Source organism: Podarcis melisellensis (genome assembly GCF_964234715.1).
Source record: "Podarcis melisellensis genome assembly, chromosome: 7".
In the NCBI taxonomy this organism is placed as follows: domain Eukaryota; kingdom Metazoa; phylum Chordata; class Lepidosauria; order Squamata; family Lacertidae; genus Podarcis; species Podarcis melisellensis.
In genome coordinates, this window is record NC_138539.1 from 48,708,653 (window position 1) to 48,726,356 (window position 17,704).

General features: G+C 40.0%; 1 protein-coding gene across 5 annotated transcripts in view; it reads right to left on the bottom strand.

Moving 5' to 3' along the window:
* Positions 1 to 17,704, bottom strand: part of PIEZO2 (piezo type mechanosensitive ion channel component 2) — a 203,334-nt gene that overhangs the window by 7,768 nt on the left and 177,862 nt on the right. For 4 of the 5 annotated variants that reach the window (XM_081917968.1, XM_081917965.1, XM_081917966.1 and 1 more), the window contains 17 exons: positions 16,998 to 17,063; positions 16,342 to 16,508; positions 15,171 to 15,325; positions 13,367 to 13,537; positions 12,334 to 12,750; positions 10,817 to 11,075; positions 10,528 to 10,710; positions 9,608 to 9,857; positions 8,680 to 8,812; positions 7,761 to 7,908; positions 7,442 to 7,656; positions 7,143 to 7,301; positions 6,643 to 6,790; positions 3,169 to 3,357; positions 2,631 to 2,723; positions 1,888 to 2,060; positions 583 to 702 (listed from right to left, as the gene is read on the bottom strand). In XM_081917968.1, coding sequence (XP_081774094.1) covers positions 583 to 702; positions 1,888 to 2,060; positions 2,631 to 2,723; positions 3,169 to 3,357; positions 6,643 to 6,790; positions 7,143 to 7,301; positions 7,442 to 7,656; positions 7,761 to 7,908; positions 8,680 to 8,812; positions 9,608 to 9,857; positions 10,528 to 10,710; positions 10,817 to 11,075; positions 12,334 to 12,750; positions 13,367 to 13,537; positions 15,171 to 15,325; positions 16,342 to 16,508; positions 16,998 to 17,063 — 3,046 coding nt within the window. The remainder of the gene's footprint in view (positions 1 to 582; positions 703 to 1,887; positions 2,061 to 2,630; positions 2,724 to 3,168; positions 3,358 to 6,642; positions 6,791 to 7,142; positions 7,302 to 7,441; positions 7,657 to 7,760; positions 7,909 to 8,679; positions 8,813 to 9,607; positions 9,858 to 10,527; positions 10,711 to 10,816; positions 11,076 to 12,333; positions 12,751 to 13,366; positions 13,538 to 15,170; positions 15,326 to 16,341; positions 16,509 to 16,997; positions 17,064 to 17,704) is intronic. The other variant, XM_081917967.1, reaches the window with a different exon arrangement.

A 17,704-nucleotide genomic window follows, 5' to 3' on the forward strand; every position in this document is an offset into this window, starting at 1 on the left:
TGTTCACATGACACACCAACACACTAGTGTGTCGCAAGACAGTTTGGAAAGCTCTGTTTTAATGGAATTTACAGTATTTTTCTGTCAGTAGCTAGCCCTGCCTCCACTAAATATTCTCCACTTAGGGTAGAATGAGGGCCACATGAGAGCTTCAGGTTGCATCTTATTGTATGCATTTCTCAGCATCTCCCTTCCTTTCTACTTTTGCCTCTCTCCCCTTCAGCACCTCATCAGGTCCTTATGGCCTGCAATAATTCAGCCTTTCTCCAATAGCTAATTGCCAAAGCTGACAACATCAACATCTTCGTTTGGTAGCGCATGTGCATGCACACACAGCAGATGGTAGATAGGACTCCTCCCCACTTCATTATAAGAAAGTGCAGAAGGATAAATATAGTTAAATGAGGTGATCTTAATGAAAATCGAAATAACTACAAAATGCCACTTTGGAAATAAGGCAACAGTTTCAACACATTTTTACAGGAGTTGCAATATTGCAATTTTCTTTGCCCAAGTCAGTAATTTGTAGCTCTGCTTATAAGAATAATCAACATATATTAATAAGCATAGAAAATGACTTACACAGGTGCAGGTTGAATTTGGTTGTCCATCATTTTAGCAATAAGTTTTCTTGCTTGCTTTCGTAGGTTGTGACTCTGTTTATCAGATGCTATTTCTGCTTTTGCTCCAAGGGAGAGGTTTCTTTAAGAAAATGTATGAACAAGAGTAAGGTGGTGCAACAGTTCATGAATGTACAATTGCTCTGACTTTGCTGTATTCAAAATGCCATTCTCACTGGGTGATAGACTATGTTATATTTCTTTGAGAACTAGGAATGAAGGCCAAGACCCAATTCTGGCAGACCCCCAGTTCTGCAACAGACAGGAATATGGAGGGCAGGATTCATTACTCCTAGGGAACTTTCTTTCTTTTCATTGTAGGGAATTGCAGGAATTACTGGCCAAACAGCCACAAGGCATCTGCACCTCCTTTTAAAAAACAAGGTAGACACAGAGGCAGTCTTAACACGTGAGATCTGTATGAGGTATGAATGGAGGATCTAGCAATGTGCAGATTCAAGAGCAGAAACAAATCCAATCCGTACATTGGTCAGGATAGTTCAGATTGGGTGAATCCGCATTAGATTTGCTTTTGGGCAAATTACCGCTCCATGACCATTGGCAACTCAATCCTATAATAATAATATAATAATAATAATTTATTTATACTCCACCCATCTGGCTCAGTTTCCCCAGCCAGTCTGGGCAGCTCCCAACCGAAAAAAACACAATGCAGCATTAAACATTAAAAACTTTCCTAAACAGGGCTGCCTTTAGATGTCTTTTAAAAGTAAGGTAGTTGCTTATTGCCTTGACATCTGATGGGAGGGCATTCCACAGTGCAGGCGCCACTACCAAGAAGGCCCTCTGCCTGGTTCCCTGTAACCTCACTTCTCACAGTGAGGGAACCGCCAGAAGGCCCTTGGCACTGGACCTCAGTGTCCGGGCTGGACAATGAGGGTAAAGATGCTCCTTCAGGTACACTGGACCCGTAACTGCAATGGTTCAAAAATAATTGCCCTGCCCCCTGTTGAAGCAACATTTGATGCTAATAATTTTGCTGCACCTAGAATGTCATGATGGGAGGCGTTTGTCCTTGCTTCTTTCCATTTTCTAAGAGATGACAAACAAGTGATCCGGATTTACCACAATTGTACCAGAATGTATGTGTTCTGCAGGGAGCTCATGGATTTGGCAGGGGGGCTTTTAGCTGGCTCCTAGTGCCAGGGAACCTTAGACAAAGGGATCCCTAAACGATGATATGTAGGGATTGTGTCAGTCACTAGACAATCAACAATAACACTATATTTTAGCAATGAAGCCTTACCTTTGAATACTCCATGAAATAACTACAGAAAATTCAGCATTCTCTGCATTGAGCTCATCAATCATTTTTTTCCTGCTGGGAGGGCTGATAGTCCATAAGGAATTTGAATTACCTTCTAGCTGTGCAACTGTTATATCTTCATTACCATAGTTTTCTAGAAACTGTAGAGCAGCCTAAAAAAGAAAAGGAGGAAGATGAAGCTTTTATTCCTTTGCCTTCAAATTCTTTTTGGTACTTGTTGCTGGTATCATTCTTCAGTAGCCCACAAAAAGATGGAGGGAGAGGCAGTTTGGAGAAAATATTATGTACTATAACTAGGGCAATAGCTGAATGCAAGGGGAAGTGCTGAATCAGCAAACTTCACCCAGGAAGAGCAAACAACTGCAACACATTTTTGTCAGTGCAGCATCCTAAAGCTTGACATGCTTTATGCCACGACAAAGATTCTGGTATGGCAGATGGAAATAACTCTACAGTTAATGCCAGTGCTTTCCACCCAGTATTTTGCCATTACAAAGTATGAAAATTCTATTAATCATAAAATCAGTTGGAAATATGACATGGAGAATCTACCTCACAGAACGCTCATAAAGAATGTCTCAGTTCTTGTCGCTTTAAAACTACAACTACAGTTGCTGTGAACTACAGCCTTCACTGTGTTTATTTGTTTGTTTCAAAGCACTTCTAAATCACTTGATACCTTAAAAGTTCAGCAGGCACTTAAAAGAAATAAAATTACTTACTGTATTAGAGCGAAAACTCTTTAGGAAACTGCTATATTCCGTTGATGTCATATTTTTTAGTTGACTCTGCTGAGCACTCATAGTAAAAATAGGCTGGAGAGTAAGAACAATTGGTTTAATAACAGAATCAGGATTTTTTTTTTTTTTAAGAATCAAAATTCAAGGCATTTATCGAGGCAGCCAACCTTCTCTGAACGAGCTATGTCCTTAGGGCTGGTCCAATTGTGGAGCTTACAGAACACTGATTTTACACACACTGCAAGCAACTGGGAGAATTCCTCAGTGCCAGGAAAAATATAAAAGGTGGGCATCCCACACTCACTCTTATTTCACAGAAATCACATATCTTGCCTTCTAGGAGGGCTAAGAGACTTGGGGGTTTGTTTTTTTAAATGAAAAAACCCAGGGCCAGCAGTAAGGGCCTTCACAGCCATGGGCACTGGGCTGGCAACTCCTGACATACATTTATATAAGGAACGTTTAGTATTTAAAGGAAACAGATGAAGGGAAAGATGACATTTTAGTTTCTTGTTCGTACCTGATAACCTCCTAAAGTTATTGTAATGGATACATCAAGAGGTTTATTTGTGACGCCTGCAACAGATTTAATTAGAGACATGAAGAGCAGAGGGAACCAAACGATGCAAATCAGCAAGACGATAATCATGCCACCCATTCCGTATTTCACAACCTTCTTCTTCTTCTGGCCCCTTGGCTGTGGATATCGCTGTAATTAGCAATATAAAACATTAGGAGACTATATTGCGCTTTTCTAGAATTTTTAAACATTATTTTACTTTTGGATTTTATGAGCAATCTTCTAAACTCAGAACCTTATTTCAGTATTTTTAAAATATATATATATATGCTATATGTTACAAGCATCTCCCAAAATTTAGTGTATACTTATTTTAGCCATATATATACTTCATATTTCAAGGAGCCATAAGCCCCTGTCTTGCCATCCATAGTTAATCATTTAAATGTTATTAGAAGGCTGCAGCTTGCAGAATAGGTTGGTCACCCTTAAGAAAACCATTATCATTCAAGGATGGGGGTAGACAGTGAGCTGGAAGCATCTAACCAAGTACCTAGTATAATAGCATAAGGCATCATAAACCACAACTTGTTTTGCATAGGATAGCAATGAGTTTGATGTAAAAAGCCCTTTGCAGTTCTTAATCTATCTGGGTAGATTTCTAGCCAGTTTTTTTGTGCTCTTCCTTCAGTGATTGCTTTGGCTCTTACTTTCAGAATCACTTCAGCATATGGCAGCCACAGGAAACAACCATTTGTGCATCCTGAATATATTCTGCCATGCAGTGAATTCAGCTTTTGGCATTCCACCCACATGTTGGAGTCTGCAGTGGCATACTAAAGTCTAAGGTAGTACAGGGCAATGGTAGTATATTTCTAGTTCAGCATGTACCAATATCTGCTAACATTCAACACAGGCTGTTTTTTGGGCAACAAGCCCAGAAGCAGTTGTGAGAAAAGGCCTTTAGACAGTCCCTGGGTCTATCAGTTGAGGGAGAGGAGTTATTAAATTAGACACCATAACTCATAAAAAGGTGATGGTGGGGTTACTGTAATCTTAAAAAAAAAAAAAAACAGCGAAAAGGAAATAAACTGGACATACAGGAATTTGCAGTATTGGCCTATACTGGCTCAAAAAAGCTAACAATGCATGCAAAATACTGATTGCATGCCAAAAATAATAAATTAGAGTTGCAAACTAATTCCTACTGAAGTCAGTGGCAACATTTCAAATGCTTTTAATGGATCTGGAGTGCACCCATAGTTGAAATGTTGCAGTGGTCCATTTAGAAGCTATTTCCTGCAGTTCACATGAATTTATGTTGAACAGTTCTGCTTTTGGTTAAGAGTTCCTGTTTCAGGTAAGTAAATAAGGAACTTTTTGGACCATTGCATTTGAACCAGGTTCAGCTGTTATAACTTTTTATGTCCTGGTCCTAAATTCTTAGTTGTTTTTTTAAACTACTGTTAAATTTAAGACTTCTGAAAAGAAGAGCTGAAATAACGTTTTCTGGGACCCTTCAGTTTTAATTCTTGTCAGCTTTTAAACCATCTCTGAAATATGTGTATACAATTCAAGGTTTACATTTGCAGACACAATTGTCTATTTATACAGTGGTGCCTCGCAAGACAAAATTAATTCATTCCGCAAGTCTTTTCGTCTTGCGAGTTTTTCGTCTTGCGAAGCACGGTTTCCCATAGGAATGCTTTGAAAATCAATCAATGCGTTCCTATGGAAACCGCCTTCAGACCAGGTCCGGGGACAGTCTGTCCCCCGACCTCTTCTGAAGGCCGGCAGGGGGCGAAAGTCTTTGCTCCCCCCCCCCGCCTGCCTTCCCGGGACAGCGGAGACTTCTCCCCTGTCCCGGGCGATCTTAAAATGCTGGCAGGCGGCAGCGAAGGCTTCGCTGCCAGCCCCCAGCATTTTAAAAGCCCCCGGGACAGCGGAGACTTCTCCGCTGTCCCGGGGCGATTTTAAAATGCTGGCGGGCGGCAGCGAAACCTTCGCTGCCGCCCGCCAGCATTTTTTAAACCCCGGGACAGCGGAGGACTTCTCTGCTGTCCGGGGCGATCTTAAAATGTTGGCGGGCGGCGATTCTCCTCTCTCCCCGACGGCTTTTGAAGGCAGGCGGGGGGAGCAAAGACTTTCGCCCCCGCCCTCTTCTGAAGGCCGGCGGGGGGCGAAAGTCTTTGCTCCCCCCCCCGCCTGCCTTCCCGGGACAGCGGAGACTTCTCCCCTGTCCCGGGCGATCTTAAAATCCAGGACCTCTTCTGAAGGCCAGCGGGGGGCGAAAGTCTTTGCTCCCCCCCGCCTGTCTTCAAAAGCCGTCCGGGATAGCGGGAAGCGCTTCCCTGCTATCCCGGACCGCTTTTAAAATGCTGGCGGTGGGGAGCAAAGCCTTTTGGCCCCCGCCAGCCTTCCTGGACCTCTTCTGAAGGCCGGAGGGGGGGGAAAGGCTTTGCTCCCCACCGCCAGCATTTAAAAGAGGTCCCCGGAGATTTCCCTATGGGCTTTCTTCTTGCGAAGCAAGCCCATAGGGAAAATTGTCTAGCGAAGCGACGCAAAAACCGAAAAACCCTTTCGTCTTGCGGGTTTTTCATCTTGCGAGGCATTCGTCTTGCGGGGCACCACTGTATGTGAAGGTACCTGAAAGAAAATTAGATGAGCACAAAACTACTTGAAACACCATCAGTGTAAGAACATAAGATCCCTATTGGATCTTACTGGTACGATCACGAGAAGAATGCCACCTTAAAATATTAGAATATATAGAATTTGTCAGCATGGCAAATAGATTGTATATAGATTATATGGAAAGATATTGCAATAAGAAAATAATCGTAACAGGCTGACAAAAAATACTCAGCAGTAGAGGTTACAACGTGAGATAGTGTAAGTAAGGTAATGAAAACAACTTAGTATAGTAAGAAAACACAACTGAAACGATAGCAGATAGGAAACCAGGGGAAGAATGGGAGTAAAGGTTAAGGTTTATAACAGTGAAACAAATTGGAGAAATAAATTATGTTATCATTGATATTCATATATATATTTCTTTATTATCCTGTGTAATAAAGGACTGTAACACAGTATGCTTTGATGATATGATAAAACAAAAAAGCAAATAATTTTATTTTTCTTAAAGAAAATATCCCTATTGGATCAAACCCATCCAGTCCAACATCTAGTCAACCCAAAATTTAGTTTCTTATTATAACTTTTCATAAGGGAGTTGCTCCAGTCCCGTAATCATTTTTGATTACCCTTTTCTGAATTTTTCCCACCTACACAATCTCTCTCATGAGATGTGGTGAATAGAACTGTGCAGAGCAATACTATCATAGATTTGCATAAAGGCATGATTTTCAGATATGAATTTTCTATCTTGTGCTTCTTCAAGATCTTACACTATGATCTATGCCCTCATAAAACATTTAATGAAAATAAATGGTTGTTTTTTTTAAAAAATCTTACTTTTTCAGACTCTCGCCAGCACTTTAGGATGAATATATGAGCATAAATATCTTCAACACAGATCCAGCTAGAGAGACTTAATGTGGTATCTGTCCAAACCCAGTCCATTACTGCCCTCAGCTCAGTTAAGAATGGTACCAAGCGGAATCTAGACAAAGAGAAATAATCACAGGTGAAGGTTCTGTTTTAACTGAAGAATATTAAATCAAGTATGTTGTAGCATTTAAAATTTCAGGTGATTTATGTGCTGATTTTTAATTGTTTTGGTTAACTTTTGGGAGTTCTAAAAGATTAGTTACATTTCTGATCATTCATGGGTTCTAACCCAACATGACTAGTTGCTTTGACTGCACAAAGGAGATTTAAATGTTCCTGTCATGCAGCAGCTCTATTAAAAGTTGTATGCCACTCCTGAAGACCCTATTTGGGGGGTAAAGGCAGCTTATGAATGTCACTATAGCTAAATAAATGTGTGACTGAAAAGAAATATCCATACTCACCCCTGAAATAAGAAGAGGTTTACATAATTGTAACTTTTTGTGAGGAAATTGCCAAGTACACGAGTTGGGTAGCCACAACGTATCTGATATGCCGATAAGCCAAAATAAACACATTTCACAAAATACCAAAGTTGTGCAACAATATTTTGGCTAAATTTCCTGCAACATAAAATAGATGGGAGAAAATGAATATAGACACACATACTTTGATCACATTTTAAAGGCAGTAGACTAAATCACTGCTAAATTAATAGCATAATATTTTTTTAGAAAAACAAAACAAAAACCTAAACACGTACCTTTCTGTTACTCCAGGCAAGATAAAGAACATCCAAAAGTGTATACCAAAAACAAGTATGACCTGGAAGATGACCTTTCCCATGACAGTCTTTCTTAGATACAGTGCCCGATCTACTACCATGGTTCCAAACTGAATTAGCACCATCACTAAGAATGCACTTGGGACTTGGTCCTCTGATAATGAAGAGGTGATATCTGCTGCTGCAGAGTGTTTCTGCAAAGAAAAACAGGAGCAATAAGGTACAGGGAGCATTTGTCATAAGAGATAGTCATTTATGACAAAAAAATTCCAAATACATCAAATTCTTTATAACATACCCCAAAAGCCCAGAATCCAAACACAATGATAATGAAGTCGACAGTATCAGCAAGGAACATCAGGACATAAACATCAGTCACAGCACTGTAATCTGGGTGGATAAGATTGTAGAAAAACTGTTTGATGGGCACATATACCTGAAGGGTCCTGAAATAACAGAAAATACAGTCTTACAAATAACTTTATGTAAAGAACTATGCAGTTTAATTTACTACTCCCAAGAACTTATCCATTTGCTTAGAGATAACTACAAAATGCATGAAGTCGGACGTGGGGACCATGATGGCCCTTCGGTCCCATATGAGGGAGAAAACCAAGTGAGCCTAAAGCTCTGGCTTGCATTGCGCTCTTGCCCATTCCTAGGTGTAGAGAATGCAGATAATGACTCAGGCCTCTCGCCGGTCCTTGGTATTCTCCCCCAGGCCACACACCCCACAGCCATTGTACTTCACACCCTCATTGAGTGTTTTCGATTGACTTGGATATGTCCTTGAACTTTTATAATGCAGTTTGATTGTTCAGATGAAGAACAATGTGTATGTGTGTGTAGAAAGCCCATTGTTTTGCTCTGCCAAATATTGTTTCTGATCTTTCCCACCGCTGACATGTGGCCCTTGGAAGGTTGCTCAGAAGGGACTGTGGCCCTCAAGTTGAAAAAGGTTCCCCTCTCCTGCTCTAGAACATTTAGGACAAGTGAAAAAGGACAAAGACACAATGTGGGAGAATATGAAGACAAACCAAGAGAATCGGTGCACTGGTAAAACTGTTACTTGGAGGCTCAGGATTGAATAGTGCTTTGTTACTAAACCTTCAGATATTAGCCTTTTATGGAATTGCAATCTTCTAAAAATCCTACACAAAGCATTGCAGAATCAATTCCTGATTTCATTTAAACTGATACAAACTTTAATTGCTCACTTTTTAATGGTAAATGCCTTAGCTATGATAAGTTGTTCCCTCAGCTTGTCCATGAGAAGTTCTTTTCTTGATTTTTGTTTTATGCTCAGCACACTGCTTCCTTTTTGACTGCTGTTCCGTGTGCTGGTACTTCCTGAGAAAACAGTTGGAGGGAGAAATTACAAAGTGATACATCCATCTTAAACCTCCGTTTACCCTGAAAAGCAATTCACAGAGTTTTGGCATGATTCAGATGTAATCCATCTCCTCCTTTGTACCCGTAAGGAGGAGATCAAATTCTGATTTTAAATAAACCACAGCTCCTTGTGATGTCTTAACTTTGAAGACTGTGGCATGCTGAAACAATAGTGGGCAAGAACAAGCAGGATCTAAAAAGTTCCATTGATAGTTATCTGAAAGGTAGTTTCCCATTGCCTGTAGAAGTGATCAGGTTGGGTAACATCTCCATCTTAGCTCCCATAGTTCAGTTCACTCCATCCAAACAGTCACGTATTTCTTAAGCTCCCATTATTTCTCATCCTTGGTCCAGTTCATACATCTTTCCCTCCAATATTTGTGAGTTTTCTTTTCCTCTGTGAGTCTTCTAGCTGCCCCATTTTCCCCTCCCACTTGTGCAGCTTGGCAGTCCTTCCATTTTTCCTCCTGCACCTTCTGACCAACCTCATCATCATCTCTCCGCTTGCCTCGGGCCTCAGTGTGCTTTCCCCCCACTTCAGCCTCTCTCACTTGTTCTAGCCTTTAATTTAAAGTATCCTTACTTGCCTTCTCTGCTTGCCTTGCCTTGCCCTGTCTCCTTCTCCCGTCTCCCCTGTGGCTGCTTCAGAGTAGAAGGTGTTTCCTGCCACTGGCAAGAAATCAATGACTAAGCAAGTACAACGTGTAATGCCACATTCTGTTTTAGAGTCTTGGTCATGGACCAAATGCATACCTCTTTTTGAACGGTGTGAGGAGAAGCTGGATCTGTGAGAAAGCTGTGAGCCACTACTTGAACTTTTCCTACGGATGGCAGTCTGCTGCTCTGGGAAATGAACATGTATGGATTCAACAGATGCTGCCAAATTGACTGATGTCAAAGAGCCAGCAGAACCTCTCCTGTCCGACTCAACTGACTCATCATCAGAGTCGCCTTTACTGCTGCAGTTGTCTCCTCCATCATCTTCATCCCACAATCCATGACACTAAAAAAATAGATAAAGTTAAGCAATTATATTTAAAATTATATTTTAAAATTGGCTATTGTTGGGATTCCTTCTCTTTATAAAATACACATGCTAATGGAATACATTCTTATCTTCAAGTCAACTAACCTCTTGTGCACCATATTTAAAGAATAAAGCTACTGAAATACTTCATTTTAACTTTGTGTGCTGGTTCATTACTTAACTTCTAAAATGAGAGGAACTTTAGTTCAAGCATTCTTCAATACCACAGCCCTCATCAATATTTTTGGAGCTAGTTATGGTTGAAAAGGCATGCAACAGCATTGTAAACAAGTTTTAGGGCTAAACCCTGGTCAACAAAGATCAGTTTTAAAGTCTTGGTTCTTTCAAGTTGGTTTAAGGGCACCAACAGATATTCCTGTGGAGCTGTTTGCTCACAAAAGCTTATGAGCAATCCATGCTATAACTTTAAATCAGAAATTAAGACAGCTAACTAATCATATTCAGATCTGATTTTGCAGTGAAAACATTTCATTTAGTCTAATAAGTGTCTTCATGACTCTTAATATTTATAATTTGGAAACCGCAATTCAGATATGATGGAAAGTCAGCATGCTGCCAGCCACATCATTCTATAGAAAAATCTAAGGTTAAAAACAATAAAATACATTTTAAAATTCCAAAATACCTTTAAAATGGATCGATGAAAAAACAAAGCAAGTAGTTGAACGAGGTCATAGTGAACATAACCCTCTTTCTTCTCAACACCAATAATATTGGGAGGATGGTAAGGCTTGTCCTTGTTTAGTTCTAGTTGCTTATTCCAAGGAAAGAAGCCAAACTGGAAAAAATATTTTATAACAATTGTTACCTGTGCAAAAAAGAAAGAAAAAAGAGAAAGATGAAAAATAGTTAATCACTGAAAATTTGGTAACATTCCATAAAAATGAGAAATTATCATTAGAATATTAACATACCTCAGTGTAGACTATAGCTGTCATCCAAAAACGTTTGCTAGGCCTCGGGACGGAAAGCATGGCCCAAAGGAATATAAGAATAGGAAGCACAAGGGTAATCATGGAGGCAGAGATCATGTGATTAAGAATGATTACAAAAAAACACACCATTTCTGAACGAGCCACAAGGGTATTATACAAAGCATAAATTAGCAGCAAAAAACGAGGCTGAGTAGAGTAGAATTTTTCTGACTCATCCAGTTCCTCATCTTGAAACATTCTGTGGGGACAAAGTTAGATCACATAACTTGATGTGCCAATATTTTAAATACTGCAGAATAATCTGTAAGTAACAACAAATAATATATTCCTACTTAACAAAGAACCATGCAAACAAGTTTCCAATATCCAGCTTTAGATGTGTTTCTTTACCAGCCACACTAGAGATGTGAGGAACCTCAGGCCTGGGAGGCTGAATGCAGCACTCCAATGGAGACCCTGTATTTGGCCCTCAGAGATTTCATAAGGCCAGACACCTCATGAGCCCTGCTTTGCACCTGAAGTGCAGGCTATCAAAAGTCAGGCATAGAGTTCCATTAACCACATATTTATTTCAAAAGAAGGTGTTCAAAGGAAACAAAATATCTCCTGGTACAGAAACCCATGGGCACATGTAAAGTAAGTTTCAGAATGTCACCCAAATATTTTGAGAGATCAGGTTCAGCATCCAGGCCTTTTCCAAAGTTAGAATATTTGCATATAAAGAGTTTCAAATCAGTTTTTTTTCCTTTAAAATGCAATCTGTTTCTTGGGTCAGGTAAGTAGCCATGTTGGTCTGACGCAGTTGAAATAAATAGAAAATTGTCCAGCAGCACCTTAGAGACCAATTAAGTTTGTTCTGGGTATAAGCTTTCATGTGCATGCACACTTCTTCAGATATTATTTTGACTGTGTTTCTTGGGGTGTGTACTTGTCATAGAATGTCACAATTAGCCGCAGTTTCCCATCAGGTATACACCATGGTGAAATACATGTGTGGCTATCACTGTGCCTTTCATGTGACAATTTTACGATGTGCAAATGACCACCGCCCACTAAATAATTCTAATGAAGTTCTTGCTCAATGTTCATGGTATGCAAAATCATTGAACCCCGTTGCAAATCAGTCTAATTCTGTCTTACATTAATGAAAAGTAAAGGAAATGTTATCAAAAGTTTCTTCATCTGAAAGCACATGACATAGTTCTATTTTTGAAGGTAAGCAGGTCTAGCCATGGCCAGTGCCCTGGTGAGAGACTACTGAATACCACATCCCTGCTACCGTAATCTCCTGAAAGGAAGGCCAGGGTACAAGTGCCATAAACTGAATTCATCACATGAAGCAGCACAAAACTAATGTAATCAGAATGATCTGGTCATCAGTGAATTTACTAAAATTCACTTAAATGACTTGAGCATCATTACAATATAATTTTTTGTAACATAATGAGTTCACATTATTTTACATGCCTGTGGGGAAATTATTTTATGATTCTTACTTGTTTAGAAGTAGTTCACTTGCAGTAAGCTCATGTGTCAAAGGAGGAAGTATAGAATCTTCTGGTTTGTCAGACTGATTTTCATCTGGGCTCACCATCATATGGTTTTTGACAGAGGAACCATCTTGGGAACTATCTAAGGGGAAAAGCTCCAAGCTCACAGCTTTGCTGTAGGAAGGAGGGGGTTCAGCAATGCCATCCAAACCAGAATAGGATGGTATATCTGTATCAGAAGTATATGCAGCTCCTTCAGAATCTATGCAATAAACTTCCATGTCATGTTCCTGCCTTGATGCAGCATCTACCCCCTCTTCTTCTTCTTCTTCTCCTCCTTCTTCGTGCTCCTCCCCTTCAACTTCTTCAATAGTTTCTGCTGTCCCCTGACGAGAATACAGCATGGTGATTTGGGTAGCCTCACTGTCAAGAACAGGGGGAACAATATTATTTTGTCAATTTCTTATTTCACAAATGAAACACTGATGTGTCACTGAAGTATGTTCTATGCTAAATTTCAATGTTAAGCCAGTGAAGACAAACTCAACCACAGTTAAAAGACTGGGAACAGGCCATGGCGTTATGTGTCATATCCTCCCCATCTTTTCTCCTCTTAAGAATTAATTGCCTCTTTCTGCCTTACCTATGGTTTTTGATTTTTGTGTGTGTGGTATTTTTTGGCCAGCAATGATATTAGCTGCTGTGGCTAAGGCTAACCAGGATTCTATCTGAACCAGGAGCTGAAGGCAGCATTCTAAGCTCTCAGCTAAAATGAACGGATCAATAAATAGGTATCTAATTTAAAAACTTGAGACCAAAAGTATAAGGATCAAATGGGGGCTATTAAGAAGACAGAAAGCCCCCCCATTAGAAATATTGGTATGAGCCTAAACAAGACAAATATGCTTCTATTAAGTACTCATGCACACCTACATATACAAAACACACACAAAACACACCTGCGCTGGCAAAATCCACAGTGCCAAAATTTACAATGGTCAGGGTAAATGAATGAACAAAGCATGCATGGGTTAAGCACCTTGACACCATACTGCCACTGTCAGCAGATGAGGAGGACATATCCATGCTGTACATTTTACGAAGCCTAGGACGCGCACGCTCACTTGTTTTAGGAATAGGGTCTGGTCCATCTAAATCATCAAGGGTTGACTGCCTTGACAACAACAGTGTGGTTGCTTCAGTGCAGCAGCTAGCAGTGCAAACAGTTACAAAAACAGTGTTATATACCAACAGCATCCTGAAGTGGTCCAATAGTAACCATGCAGGCTAGCCATGCAGTATACAGAGACACATAGACAAGGTTTTGAGTGGAGATTCTGAGCTACCAGTATGCACTGGTTTTTATTCAAAACAAAAGTTTTTGATAGTCACACAGAATCAATAGTGGTTAAATGGGAAACCATGGTGTGAAGGCATAGGGCTTTCAGCCATTTTGTCACACAGTTACAGGTTACAGCCTGCAAAATCACATAGAGTGGCTCAGGTTGCAATCCTAAATTCATTTGCTAGGGAGAATCTCAGAGGACCAACTGAGTTTGAAACAGATTTATACCCAGAATTTTAGGGTCACAACCCTACGAAGCTTTGCTGGAATTTATTGCGTCTAACTGGCTTGTGTACTATTATTTTTAAAGAAGCTCGGCTAATTATATGAAAATTGGAATAAATATGTATATTATATGTATAATATGTATAATAGCCCAATGCAGTTCAGCATTTCTGCAACGTAATTGTATAAATATTTTTATGCAGTTATATGCATTGTTGTATATAACTGTTAATGTAATGGCCACTTCAGGAAACCTGGAGTATATATGTATATTTTATGTTCCAGCACATATGAGGATTGTTCTTATCTTTAGCAGAACATGCTTCTTGTCAAGATTCAACGTGTGAGATGGAAATTTAAAAAAACCCATACGCATAAGCTCAATATCAATGTTTTCAGACAATCCAATCACTAACTCAAGAGAAATGTGCTCGTGAGTAAACCTGCTTAGGACTGCACTGTCAGACTCTCAAATGCTTCTTGGATACAATGGGTATTGGGTGTTGTAACTTTAGAAAAGGTCTGCCTTTTGTCTGACAGACTAGACAGTTTCCATTTGGTTAAAGATGGCAGTTTTGGCACTGTTTTGTTAATATAACTAGGAGGCAAACTTCTTCCCATAAGATCTACAAGACCTGTTATTTATTAATCAATCAATCAGCTTTCAGAGAAATCCAGACTGTATAGGTTAGTACACAAATGTTAATTTTATTCATTACACAAAATGCAAGCCTTTTTACTTTTACTTAAAAAAATTTCTTATTTTCAAAATATGTAAACCAATGTGCAGCTTCTTACTATATGTAGCCCTGGAGTGGCAGCCAACTATGTTTTACTCAGAGTAGACCCAGTGAAATTAATAAACATGACAAAGTTAGGTCCCTTAATTTCAATGGGTCTACTGTTAAAAAAATGTGGATGATGTGCAACAGTTTTTCTGCTTTCATAAATCTTAAACATGAGGAAAATAGCTCAAACAGAGGTGCTGCTTATACTACCCTTGTCACATATTATCACCCATAGAAGATAAGTTACTTGTGGCCTCCCACTAGGTTAGACTTCTTTTAGAAAAACAGGACTTCTTCTTTCTCTCCTCTCTACCGACCATGCCATCTCTGTGCTCTTCCAAAATCTGGTCGGACCATCTGGCGCAGACTTGGGAATGGGGTGGGAGGCACAGAAGAATAGGAAATCCATTGGCCCTCCATCTGAATAATGTTGGATATCATCCTATATGCATTGGTTGAATTACTGCTTATTTAAAACAAAATACCTGGATTCGCTGTCACGAGATACTGCTGATTCTAGACTTTCTGTCCTCTCAGCCTGTCCAGGTTCATAAATTTCATCCAGTCCTGATTCCCTAGAAAGTTTCATTATATGGTTCTGATAATACATATGGATGCTCTCTCGAGTTGGAACATTCCCCTAAAAAGGAAGGGATAGAATTTAGAAGTCTAAGTAGGGTCTGCCAACAATCTTTGAGATTGGCGATTATCTGGTGCAAACTAGTGAGAATTGTGCAGCATATCAAAAATTGAGGAGTCTCTCAGAACTATACCATAGAAGTGTTTCATTCTTTCTCCCTTGCCAGGCTATTCATTAGGTTTCTTCCATCCTCAATTATAGCAATAAGCTAAAATTAGCAGGTCTTTGTTAATATACACCATGCATCCAAAACATTTAAAAATAAGGAAAAGCCACGGTTGCTAAAATCTAAACCTGCTCCTACAAATATTGTCAAGGACTGGCTGGATGCAGAGGAATGGTGGGAGGCGCCAGATGGGAACCCCCCAGGGAACCCCAGGGGAAGGAGGCTGAGCCAGGGGACTGGTGGTGGGGTGATGATGATGTGTGGTCAGAGGGAGAAGAGGGAATAGACTGGGAGGAGGAGGTGTCAGAAGCTGAAGAGGCAACAGGTGAGCAGGATGAGGCTGTGGCAGAGAGCAGTCCTGATTCAGAGGCTGGAGAGGAGCAGGGCCAGGAGACAGATGAGGCAGGCTGCTGAAGAATCCAGGGAGCCTCCCTCTCCTCCTGTGACCTGCTCCCCCCCCCCCACTTGGTCTCCCAGAACACACAGAGAAATGTAAAGAGCAGAGGAGAGATGGGTTGTGTGCAGATGCAGTATCTGATTGCTTGAAAAAGAAACCTTGGAGAACAGAGGACTTAGGCAGCTGTGGGGAGGTGGGAATCTTCAGTTCCTCACAACTGCCTCATTGGGGCAAGACCTACTGGGAAGAGTGGCTGGGATCGCTTATCCTGTGTTGTTTTGGTTTCTTGAATAAAGAGTTAACTTCACTGACACCAGTGGTTTTTTAATTGCTGATCTACACCTGACTCCGGCTCCTGACAAGTATCTAGAAACAATAGTTTTGGCCAAGGTGGGCCTGAATTCCAAGCCTTCCTAATGGCATCAACTACATGATATGAGCATATCCTATTACCTTTTTGATTTCTCTAGTAAGCATGCACCTCTCGATTCTTAGCACAGTGGAAATATCAATGTGCTCTCTCGAAATCGAATTGAGCCAAGCTGTAAAACTGTCTATTGTTGCCAGAAACAGAACCCAGGTAAACTTCAAAATATTATATATTCTTTTGATAATGTTATCTGGGGGCAGGAAACAAGAAAGAAAAAAGAGAGATTTAGTACATAAGCAACCATCACAGTAAGAAATATTTTTGAATGAATGAAGAAAATCTAGCCCCTAAGGAATCATTGTTGCTCTCTGACTGCTACCTCTATTCAATTACATGAAAGTTAGCTCTGTTGACCTTCCTACCACTTTCTTTTGAGTAAACTTATACAAGATAGCACTTTTTCTGGCATTTCTAGTTTAAGGAGCCGAATTATTGGCCAATCATTTGAACCAGAATTATTCTGTTTCATTACCAGTCAGTGTAATTGTTTGCTGACCTCTGAGTCTTTCCGGCTTTATTAGTATCACTTGTGCTAGGAGAGTGGTGAATGTTGATATAGAATTGTAAAGAAATTATACAGCACACCAGACATAGGATTTGTTGGCTTGCCTTTATTTAACACACTGTTGTACTGTCTAATCAGAAAATAAAAGAATACCTTTCTTGCATCTTTGCTTACCGGGTCCGTCTGAGGACTTCTTTTTGACAGGTTCCTCTCTTTCTTCACACTCCACATCTATACCAACTGACAAATCAATATTAAAGAAATGAGCAAAAGTTTTTCACAGATCTGAATTATTCAACCAAAAATGATGGAAATATATAGTGAGCTGCAGCTTAGTAACCTCAAATTATACAGTGCTCTCTAATAATTATATTCAAATTAACTGGAGATATAGCCCATGAGTGATTTTATTCTGCTTTAATTGAGACAGTAATGTGGACTTCAGCACCTTAATATTGCTGGCCAACTAGCATTTGGATTTATTCTTTACCACCTCTCTCCTTCCAAAATTAAAAATAACCCATTTTCCTGTCACCCTCCACTATATCTTTCCCTGCAACAGTAATTGTGTTTGAAGGAGAGAAAGTATTCAGTGATTTCTTTGTAACTGTCAAGGCTTGAAGCCTTGCCCTGTTACTATGTTACAAGCACATTTAGCAGTAGCTGTTTGGTGACTGTGAAGGAAAGAGACTGTAACTTCCAGAATTTATTAGGCGGGACCTGGATAAGGTTAATTCATCGTGATTTGTGTGGGACAGCAGACTCTGTGTGGAGATTCTTGTCATTGGGGAGTTAACTGTCAGGAAGAGAGTTGAAAATGGTCTGTTGTGAAGTTGAAGAGATAATGGGTGAAGTAAGTATGAGGACAAGACTGGGGGAAA